The sequence below is a fragment of the Nannospalax galili genome, unplaced genomic scaffold, assembly GCF_000622305.1.
Source record: "Nannospalax galili isolate Female #2095 unplaced genomic scaffold, S.galili_v1.0 scaffold113, whole genome shotgun sequence".
NCBI classification, from domain to species: Eukaryota; Metazoa; Chordata; class Mammalia; order Rodentia; family Spalacidae; genus Nannospalax; species Nannospalax galili.
In genome coordinates this window covers 7,432,418-7,443,833 of record NW_008335444.1, presented here as the reverse complement: position 1 = coordinate 7,443,833, position 11,416 = coordinate 7,432,418, and the positions used below count along the sequence as shown (strand labels likewise).

Below are 11,416 nucleotides of genomic sequence, written 5' to 3'. Positions count from 1 at the left end.
CCTTCTCATCATGCTCTCTTTCTCTCTCCACAGGGCCTTTGCAATTTTTTTTCCTCTTTAACTATTCATTGCCTGTGCAGCCTTCAGCTTAAGTGTGATTTCCCTGGAGGAGTCCTCTGGACGTCCCAGCCTCATACTGGTCACTAGCACAATTGCATGCATATTCACTTGTTTTCATTTTTTATTATTTTGTTTCTCAGGATTAGGTGTTGTATACAACATAAGTATACTTATGTGTCACGATAATATGCTCCCCTCCAAGACTGTTAGACTCTGCAAGTGCAAGTTTATTGTTGTCAACTTTATAACTCCAGCAACTATCAAAGTGCCTGACCTAAAACAAATGCTAACTGAATGTTTGCTAATGAGTAAAAGAGGACGGAAAATCTTCCAAATAATTCCTTTACTGTCAAACCACAGTGCCTGAAAATTCAATGCAATAATCTCATAGCCAAGGGAATGCTGTCTCTCAGTGAGGTAAAACGTTCTTTGGCACACAGCAAGCACAGAGGCCAGCTCTCTCACTGTCTTTGCTGCCCACAGTTGGCAGAGCAGAACCCTGGCATAATACTTAGAATGCTGGTGCATCTGAGGCAAGCCTGACCTCAAGGACCAATCAACTGTTTCAGGGAGGCCCAGAGAGGGGAAGACAGGGGTCCAACCCCAATGTCACACAGTAGGTTCATGATAAAAACAACCCAGGGTTCTTCCCTGTGCATTGCCATTCACTAGTTCCTTCATTTAGTGAGTAGTAAGCTTGGCCATGAGGCAGGGACCACACACATAAATAACTTGGCTGCGAATGGGAGAAGGTCACATAATAGAGGAGGGATGGTGGGAGTCCACAGAAGACAGAGGCCCATGCCAGTCAGAGTCGAGGTCTATTTCATGGAAGAGATGGGACCCTGAGCAATAAGCAAGGAGAAGGGCAGAGAGGCATCTTGGGGGAAAAGAGTCACACCAGCATTGGATCTAGGGTCAAGTGGTGCACTTAGAGAGCTTTGACAGATTGCTGCAAAGCTACAGGGAAAAGGAAGGAGGCAGGGAGATAGGCCTAAAGAAGTGAGAGTCCAGCAAGATGAGGGTGAGCTGGAAGGTCCCCAGTCTTTGTGAGATGATTTTCCCTCCATCATCACTAGTCTCCCACTAAGCAGCAGCTAGGAAGACTCACCCATGATCCAGATGGAGAGGAGTCAGCCAGGGGCAATCCAAAGGTTAATTTAGAGGGTGCAGCCTCAAGACATAGATAGTGGGGTCTGAGCATGGGTGGGAGTGGTATGGTAGAGGAGGGTATGGAGGCCCTGACCTCATCCCTGAGGAGTACAGTTCCACATCAGCCTCTGTCTACATGGGGGGTGGGGTGCAGGGCTGGCCAAGCAGGGACTCCAGCGTCACTAAGCTCAGCGGTGTTTCCCCCAGTCCCCCTCCTCTGGCCCCTCTGCTCTTACCCTTCACCCACCTAGCTTAGTTTCATGGGTGGGATTTATGGCAGAAGCCCTCCCATGGGCCTTGGGTAATAAATCAGAGCAGAGCAAAATCACAAACAGCCCATGTGCGTGTGTATAAAAGAAGGGTGAGGGAGCTCCTGGTTGTGTGGATTCCAGAGAGCCCTGGCTAAGCAAGATGGATGGGAGGAGGATGCCTTGCTGGGGACTCCTGCTGGCGCTCTGGGGCTCTTGTACCTTGGGACTCCCCACAGACACAACTGCTTTTGGACGGTAACTTGGGCAGAGAAGGGGTGGCAGGGTACAAGGGTTGGCATCTTTCTAATGTTCTCAGCTTTTAGATATGTCAGATCACCCAGTCCTTACAACTACTCAGTCAGGGAGGTATGGTCCTGCCCAGAGCAGTCAAATGACTTGCCCAGTGTCACACAGCCAATGACTAAGTGGCACTAGTCAGGCCTGAAAGTCATGTCCTTGGATTCCCACCCAAAGCACCATGCTAGGCATTATGGGGAACTGAAATGGATCCCTGGCCACCAAGGAGCTCACAGTGCAATGGCTAAGGAGGGCCCTGATGCAGTTAACTCTCTTGGGCAAGCAGAAAGTCTAGCCAGATATGAGTCCTCTAGATCTGTCTTGGTTAGGTTCCGCTCCACTAGCAGCAGAAATGGCTAGCTTAGCAATCACCTGAACATTCATCTCACCAAGTCTCAGTATGCCACTTTAAAACCGAGATAACAGAACCTACTTCACAGGGCTGCTTTGAGGATTTAATGTAAAGCCATGAGCATCATGCCGGGCTCAGTGTGAGAACCTACTTCCACAGCGTGCATTATCACTGATGGAAAAGAAAGGCTCACGACAGCCCCATGCAGGGAGGACAAAGCATTCATCTGGGTCAGTGCCAGGCCTGTGGGAACAGGGAAGAGGAAGGCCTCACCCAGAAACAGTGCAGAGCCCAGGGAATGAGATGGCCTGTAGAAGTCTGTAAGGTGTATTGGCAGTACGTGTTGCTCAGCCTACATAGCATTTAGGATTTCACATGACTTTTCATGTGTTTCATCCCAAGTTGTGTCCCCAAGACAGCATCCCCATTATACAGAAAAGGATGCTGAGGAAGTCTTCATGGAAGGTCCTAAAGAGAAGAATGAGGCCCTCAGCCTTTGTTTCTGAAATCTCCCTCCCTCCCTAGTTCCCAGGCTTGCAGAGAGCATCTTGCTGGGTAGGGTGGGAGGTGTTTAGAAGGTGATGCTTCCCAGCCTACCCCAGGATACAGGCATAGGAAAGCATTCTTCCTGTGCAAGAGGGCAGAGGGAGTTGGGCTTTGAAAATAGTGACAAGAATTTTGCCATCTGCACTATGTGAAGTATTCTCCAAGGCTTTTAGGGAGCCGAGCCATGGGCTCTCCTCTCAATGCCACTGCCTTATATACACACTATGGCCAAGACCCAAGCTAAGGGCAGCCCAGTTTAGCCTGCATAGTCACTAAACAAGGCACAACCATCAGGCCTGTTTTCATTAAGGAACCAGTGGGGAATCAGAAGAGGCTAGAATCACATGGCATGTCCTCAGTACCATGTGGCACCACTCTTCCTACCCCCACAGGTTGGGAGTGTCCAGAGGAAATGGATCTGGGCTCTGGAATCCTTGAGGCAAGCTTCTAGGTGTGGGGTGCTGGTCATGCTTTGAAAGTTCTATGTAGCCCTGACTGACCTGTAGCTCACCATGTAGACCAGGCTGGCCTCAAACACACAGAGATTTGCATACCTCTGCCTCTGGCTCCCAAGTGCAAGGATTAAAAGCATGCGCCACTGAGCGCAGCAGAAAGGGGTTTTCTAAAGGAAGGGCCACAACACAAAGCATGGGCTGTTGCAGAAGAGGGTGAGTAGAGGGTGTGGAATCTCAGAAGGAAAGGCTAGGGCAGTTCAGGAGGGTCAGCTTCAGAAAGAAGGGCCTCTCCATGTGTCTGGGAGAGTCCACTGCAGGTGAGGCTTAGCTGAGGTCTCTGGCCCACAGCTCAAGGTAACTTCGTCCAGACTACACAACAGCCTTCATGCTTGCCTGAGCCTGGGGATCCTGGACCCTGCTTGGACGCCCTGTTCTACTTTTCTGAGTCACTTTCACCCCTGTGAGCCTTCGTAGCCTCAACTGGAAAACAAGGGAGTTAGTTTGCATAGCTGTTGTGGTGGCTTGCATTCAGCAGCTGGTTCCCAGCCAGGAGTGGCTCAGGACACTGCCTGTTCCTACATCTCTTTAATTCTGCCAAACATGATGAGAGGGCTCTTGACACAAAGCCAAGGGCCTGCAACTTAGGCCCAAGACATGTCTTTCCCAAGGTGAGGCACACACAGCTATTCCAATCCAACTGGGTTCAGTGGGTCCACACCAACACAGGCCTGGCTCTGTGCCTGCCCCAGGGGCCTCCAAGTCCTGGCAGGCAGCTGTGGGCATCTGCTGCCATCTACAGGCCCCATATGGCACTCCCTCCCCTGTTCATCACTGAGAGGCACTCTAGGCCCTCATCTCCCCAGAGGGCATGTCATGATCGGCACCTGTCTCACTGCCTGCTGGAGATCCCCAAAGGCAATAATGACCTCACGTCTCCATCTAGCACAGTGATGATGGATGGATAGATGGATGGATGGATGGATAGATGGATGGAAAAATTGCCTTGTCTAATTAAGATGAGACAGGAGGAAGTTGGGGATTGCTTAGTACCAGAGCAGGTGACTCACAGAGGCTTGTACATTCTTCTGAAAACATCCCAGGGCACAAGAAATAATTCTTAGGTGCTTTGGAAAAGGTTAGTGGTAGATGTACCAAAAGCAGGGGAATCTAGGCTGTCAGTATCAGGGGGATTCCAGGGCTCTTCTGTTTTTCTTTCTCTACCCTGGGGCAGGATTTTGCTCAAGAAAATGCCCTCGGTCCGGGAAACCCTGAAGGAGAGGGGCATGGACATGGCCAGGCTCAGTGCCGAATGGGGCAAAGTCACCTCCCCCGTGGTCCTCACCAACTACCTGGATGTGAGTGTCTGGCTTGTCTGCTCACTCCCTTTCTCTCTGGGACCCACTCTTTCCATGTTACACTTGACTGAAAGCCAAAGAGCCCAAGTGCTCTACAGAATTCCCACTTTACAGCTGGAAAGCCTGAGGCACAAGGATAGTAAGGAGGCCAGGGCCATACCCAGAGTTAGGCTGGAACCTGAGATCAGGCCTCAAAGCCAGTCATCCCTGTTGGGTGGGAGACATATGCGGTCTCAGGGGCTTCAGCATCCTGCTCCATTTCCACTGTTTTTATGTAGCTTTCCTGCCTCAGTGAGTCTCCCATATCTCAGGATGACAGAAGACCATGCAGAGCCCCTACTCAGCCCCCCACATTGCAGCAAAATGGAAAGCCTTCAGGGAGGGTGTGTTTAGACTCTCCCTAAGAGCCAAGACAGGGACCAGGCAAGGCTCCAAAATCCAAGGCCCTCTAGCTGGGCCCTTGCTTTCCCTGTATCCGTACAGACGCAGTACTATGGCGAGATCGGCATTGGCACCCCTCCCCAGACCTTCAAAGTCATCTTCGACACGGGTTCAGCCAATCTCTGGGTGCCCTCCACCAAGTGCAGCCCTCTCTACACTGCCTGTGGTGAGAGTCAGGCCTCGTGCCTCTCCCCAAGACCTGCCTGCTCACCTAGCTCAATCTGCCATCCACCAGGGTGCTGCTTTCCCTCAACCCATGCCACCGACCATGGGAGGACAGTGGGGGTATCACTTATCTTTCTGAATTGTCCACCACGGTGAATGAGGCAGCTTTGGGAAGTGTCTAGACACCTAGAAGTCCACCTCCCAGTGTCCCTAAGATTCAGACAGGACCGAATTCTCAAACCCATTCCAAGCCCCGAGGCTCTTCCAATCATAGCCTTTGTCAACAACCTCACACTATGTACTCTGTGCCCAGAATCTCTTCTGTTCATTATCAGTTATATTAGCAGTCACTAGAAAATTCTGTATGAAACAAAAATCCCAGGAGCATGAATACATAAGAGGAAACCAAGAAACAAAATCCTTGATTGTTGTACATTTTTTCAAGCCTGAGACTCACAGGGCTGTCACTTCCCTGTCCCCGAGCTAAGTCTTCAGCCATACCAGCCATGTCCACCTCTGAGCCTCCTGCCTAGGTCAGTGACTCTTGTGCAGACCTGAGCCTGTGTCCCTTTGCTAGAGATTCACAGCCTCTACGACTCTTCGGAATCCTCCAGCTACATGGAAAATGGGACGGAATTTACCATCCACTACGGATCTGGGAAAGTCAAAGGTTTCCTCAGCCAGGACCTGGTAACGGTAAGTGGAACTATACCTTGGAGCCCACACTGAGGTATACTCTAGTCCACCTTGGAAACTGGGGAGTTGAGGGACACCTTGCCGGGGGTCCTCTAGCTGAAGCTGCAAAGGCAGGAGCTGAATGGAATATATATAGGTGAGCACTGATTGATAAGGCTTTGTGTTTAACTTGCCTGAGGTTTACCAGTTCAGACCAGGCTTGACACTGTTGAGATTAGGGTTTAGGATTTTTGTCGGGGCTTGGTTTGCTTTCATCCGGCTGGTGTTCTGGAGTCTAAGCCCTGCTGTGCCAGAGCTAGGGGAGGGAATCAGTGTGAGCTCTTCCCTCTCCCTTGCCTGTTAAATCTGGAGAAGGGGCAGAAAGAGCAGCCCTGGCTGTGCTGGGGAAATGGGGCTGGCATGGGGGAAAGGAGGGTTGGAAAGGGGAGAGCCTAGCCTGCTAGTTTGAAAGTGGGCCTTTCAGAGAGCTGCAGAGCATGTGGCATCTTTTCTACCACTGCCTAGCAGGATCTTTTTATTAGCCTGGGCCCTTACAGCACTAGTCAGCACCATCTCTATGGCCCAAAGTATAGATGTGTGTTGAGGGAGAGGGTATATGTGGGGTTGGTGGAACAGTCTTACCCCCAATCTCTGTACAGAACTTCTGGGTCCCTGGGGTAAATGATGTGAAAGCCAGAGCCAACCCAGACAGGGGTGGGCAGTGAGCTCCACTTCCTCTGGTTCTTCTTCCATAGGTGGGCGGAATTGTGGTGACACAGACATTTGGTGAGGTCACGGAGCTGCCTCTGATACCCTTCATGCTGGCCAAGTTTGATGGGGTTCTGGGCATGGGCTTCCCTGCTCAGGCCGTTGGTGGGGTCACTCCTGTCTTTGACCACATTGTCTCCCAGAAGGTGCTAAAGGAGGAAGTCTTCTCTGTCTATTACAGCAGGTGGGCCTCTGACTCCAAGGCCAAAGCAGGGAGGGGGCACACAGCTGGGCAAGTGAAAAGAGTTTAGAGTCATAGTAGCCAATTAAAATGAACAGAAATCAAACATTCAGTCCTTAAGGACACTCCACACAGACAGACAGCTTCATGCTTTCATCAGTGCCTTTGTTTATTTGCTCCCTCATTGATCCAGTCGGTACTTGTGCTATGGTAGACTCCGGGGGTGCACTAGTGAACACAGTAAACAAAGCAATCCCTACCCCCATCCACACAGAGCTTGCTGTCCGCTGGAAGAGACGAGAAATGCAGCATTCGATAAGTGTCTCACATGTGTGAGGTGCAGGGTGCTGAAAGCTGCAAGTGTTTTTCAATTTTGAGTCAGGCTTCAGTTCAGCCAGCTTTGGGGAAGCTGTGGTTAGTGCTCCAGCAAGCCAGGGATCTGCCCCCAGCTGCAAGGCTTAGAAAGATGGTCTGAGCTGGAGGCAAGGTCATTAAGGGCCAAAACAGCAGTCAGAGGTGGGAGAGTAGAGGGGAGGGGTGGAGTCTACAGCCATCTCTGAAGAAATGGAGTCCCTAAGCTGGTAACAGAAGGGAGACATTGACAATGTCCACCAGTCAGAGGCTCTGCAGTCAGGAATGGTCTTGAGAAGATGTCTTTCAAGGAATGGAAGCAAGGCAGGTCTTGACAAGTGGTTAAGAGTGGAGGTGGGCAGGGTGTGGGGTGAGATGCAGAGAAAAGCAGAGAGAGGGAGGTGGATGTTTTAAATAATAGCGGATGCTTGAGCAATGCTGGGGGATGAGCTGATAGGAAGATTGAAAATGTGAAGAGATACATGGGGCACAGGATTAGGGGCCACAGAAGGGATAAGAATCCGGCAACAGGAAACAGGCAGACCTGGTAAGCAGAGGGCCTCTTCCCTTACCTTGAGCTGGGAAGAAGGAACATCTACACAAGTAACTGACAGTTCCGCAGAACATGTGTATACCCATCTCCATGTACACATGTACATTTACACATGTGTATGTCATGAATTCTAGGAAATCTCTTTACATACACATTCAGACCCTGGAAATCAACCCAAGGCAGGCCTGGGCTAAGGTAACACTAGTGTACACGGTAGAGAGGACAGTGAGGGCAAGCAGCTTTGCCAGGCACCAAGACCCTGGTTCCAGCTCTCATTTGTCCACTCAAGGCCTGGGTGGCTTCATCTTGGTGAGTCTGTTACCTTATAGGTGAAAAGTAAGTGACTAAGGTCTACTCCACCAGAGGGGTTTCTGAGCCTTGCCTGCAAAGAAGGTCTCCTCTCCCTCCCTTGGCAGAAATCCCAAGGAAGCAAGACCCCCATGTGGCCCTGACCCTCTAGTATTCCTTGGATATATAACCCAGAATCACACCCAACGCCCACCCAGACTCCACTCAGCAGGCACAGATCCACTAGATGCCTGCTCCCCCCAGCTCTGTCCCACACATGTTGCACACTAGTGAAGAGGGCACAACTTGAGACTTACCTGTATCTATTGTATCTATTCCTTTTCCAAGGCTTCTCTGGGGATGTTTCTTTTGGGGGGGGGGTGCATGCAGCTGGATAATCCTAGAGAAACTTCTGTTGGGTTTGGAAAGAGGCCAGCAAGAAGGGGAAGCAATGTGTACTGCATGCCTTCTAATGACACCTTCTAGCCTTGCCATCTGTCCCCAAAGTCCCTCCTCTACCCCAAAGCCCTTTTCCCCACCCTGCACCTTACTCAACTCTCCCCATCCCTGGAGTCTCGGGTCTCAGAGGTTAATGTGTCTCTAACTGCTACTGATTTCTCCTTTAGGGATTCCCACCTGCTGGGGGGAGAGGTGGTGCTGGGAGGCAGTGATCCCAAGCATTACCAAGGGAACTTCCACTACGTGAGCATCAGCAAGACTGGCTCCTGGCAGATCACAATGAAGGGGTCAGGAATCCTTAACCCTTCCTTCCTCAAAATCACTGCTGTCACTGGGATTGGGTGGGGTGGGGAAAGGCACAGCCACCATCTGCTCTCTGCCTGATCTGTCTAGGATGAGGAACAAGAAGATTTGAGAGGAGGCAGGGAAGGGGACCTAGGCAGAGGAGGTGGAGAGAGCAGGGAACAGGACCTTCCCTGTTTAGCTTGGTGCATCAGCTCTCCTTCAGTGCATTGGCAGACCACTTGCACGGTCTATCACCACCCTCATTCAAGAAAGAGATGCAGCCTGGGGGTGCCTGGCAGCTTCTGCCTGCCTGCCTTCTTGTCTGTATGCCTGTATGTCTGACTGTAGCTTCTACAGGGTATCTGTGGGGTCTGACACCTTGCTGTGTGAGGAGGGCTGCATGGCAGTGGTGGACACCGGTGCATCCTACATCTCTGGTCCTACCAGCTCCCTGAGATTGGTCATGCAGGCTCTGGGTGCCAAGGAACATAGCACGGATGAAGTATGACATTCAAGGGGTTGACCAAGGAGTGGGGAGTACACCTGGCCCCATCCCCTAAACCATTCAGACAGCACTGGGTCCCCAACAAGACCATTTCAGGCCAGCTCATCCTTATATCCCATGACTCCCTGCATGTGTGGTGGGTCTCCCATGGAGGGGGAGTGGGCATTGTGTCCAAACCTCTCCAGCATAGGAGTTCTGCTCTGCTCAGCACCTTCCACACTGAAAAGAGTTCCCTTCATCCCCACCCCCCCGCCCCAGTATGTTGTGAACTGCAGCCAGGTGCCCACCCTCCCCGACATCTCCTTCCACCTGGGAGGCAGAGCCTACATACTCACCAGTATGGACTACGTGCTCCAGGTGAGGCATAGCAAGGAAGGGTAAGAGGGGCCATTGAAGGGGGACAAGTTGTAATGTACAGACCACATACTGGGCCCACGGTTTGAAAATCCGACTCCTGTCATCTGGGGAACTTTTTAACAATCCCAGTACCTAGGCAACATGCCTCACCTAGTAGGTCAGAACTTCTAGGAGTGGCACCTGGGCATCAGAGCTTTAAAACTCCCCAGGGCATTCCAGTGTGCAGCCATATTGTGACACACAGTGATGTCCCTCTTCATTTCTCAGTAGTCCTATGTTTTTATCTCTCTCCTCTTTTCATGCTCAACAGACTTATAGAAGTTCTGTAATTTTTTCAGAAGCTAAGCCAGCCTGTAAACACAGGGTGGATGCACTGCTTGCCCTAGGAGCGATGAAACTTAGGCTGGGTTAAGGTGGCTTGTGGAAGATGGGGGACAAAAGGGGCACACACTGCAGATAGCTGCTGGGGTCAGGAGGTGGGGAGGGGGCATGTGCTGGGCAGAGGAGCAAGCCTTCTGCTTCCTGCCAGGAACCCTATAGGAATGATGACCTGTGCACATTGGCCCTCCATGGCCTAGACATCCCACCTCCCACTGGGCCTGTCTGGGTCCTGGGCGCCAGCTTCATCCGCAAGTTCTACACGGAATTTGATCGGTATAACAACCGAATTGGCTTTGCCTTGGCCCGCTGAGGCCCTCTGCGCCCCCCCTCCCCCAGTGATCCTGGCTTCAGGTAGAGCCAGAGCTACAGCACTCCTAGGATCCATTTTGCTTGGGCTTGCCCCTCACATAAACACGTTGGATTTGGAGCTCCTGATGAATGCTTGCCCTGTCGCCTGCACCAGCCCTTCCCTGCTTTGAGGAGAAATGGAATAAAAACTTCATGTTCACAATCTGTTGTACTTGAGTTTCTGGGGGTTTGAAACAGGAGGAGGGGCAATTGTGTGGTCAAATATAGAGAGGAATCTTACAAAATGGGGTTGGAGAGATGGCTCAGTCATCTGCCTTGTGGGTACTGGGATTCAAACCTGGGTCTTCTGCAAGAACAGTGTTAACTGCTGAGCCATCTCTCCCGCCCCTCCCCCAAAAGGTTTTTTTAAGGTGTATACACACACACACACACACACACACACACACACACCACGCATACAAGAGAGAGAGAGAGAAAAAAACAAAACTACACATTTGTCCCCACCCACAGGTTCCTGTCTGTAGGGCTGAGACCTTCCACCTGCTGTCAACAGGGTTTAGGTGGAGCTTCTTTATTCAACAACCTTGGGTGGGGAATCTCCAAAGAGACAGCCCCACGCCCCTCTAGGCCCTCGGGGAACAAGCCTGTTGGTAGTAGGCTGTGAGTCTGAAGATGGTCCCACCTCATAGAACCCAGCTTTGATACCAAGTTCTGCACTGTTGGGCGATCCAGCCCTATATCAAGTTCCCTGCAAACCTCCCCTCATCCTGCTCTGCACCCTCTGCAGGCCTCCATTCCTGCCCGACCTCATGTGACCACTTATATAGGCCAAGTCATTACCACCTAAAAATGCAGAGCATCAGGCATCAACCAACAATCCCACTTCATGTGTAGGAAACGTGCAAACGCTCCCAGGAAGGCATTTGCCCAAGATCACTCAGCAAAGAATCAAGTATGGAAGAATCATCAACAGAGGTGAGGGACTGTCCTCAAACTCAGTCCAGCTGACTCAGGTCCTGGGGGTTTCCACCTCATTCTATGAGGGTGGTGCTGTGGTTTGGGCTAAGTGCTCTCACGTTGACACACAGGCTACTGCCCTCCACCTGGGGATCTCAGGCTGAAGACTTCTCTCTACTCACTCCCTTGGCTACCTGCTAAGACTATATTGTTTGGGGAATGAGAAAGCAGCATCTACCTGTAGCTTCACTGTAGCTGGTCATCCCTCCTTTG

At 51.3% G+C, this 11,416-nt stretch overlaps 1 protein-coding gene across 1 annotated transcript; it reads left to right on the top strand.

Annotated features, from left to right (window-relative positions):
• Window positions 1-1,608: 1,608 nt before the first annotated feature.
• Ren (renin) lies at window positions 1,609-10,389 on the top strand. The gene is made up of 9 exons (XM_008830372.3): window positions 1,609-1,718; window positions 4,345-4,468; window positions 4,952-5,075; window positions 5,652-5,770; window positions 6,505-6,701; window positions 8,517-8,636; window positions 8,992-9,136; window positions 9,398-9,496; window positions 10,026-10,389. The coding sequence occupies exons 1-9, from the start codon at window positions 1,624-1,626 to the stop codon at window positions 10,185-10,187; spliced, it is 1,185 nt and encodes a 394-aa protein (XP_008828594.1). The 5' UTR covers window positions 1,609-1,623; the 3' UTR covers window positions 10,188-10,389.
• Window positions 10,390-11,416: the final 1,027 nt, after the last annotated feature.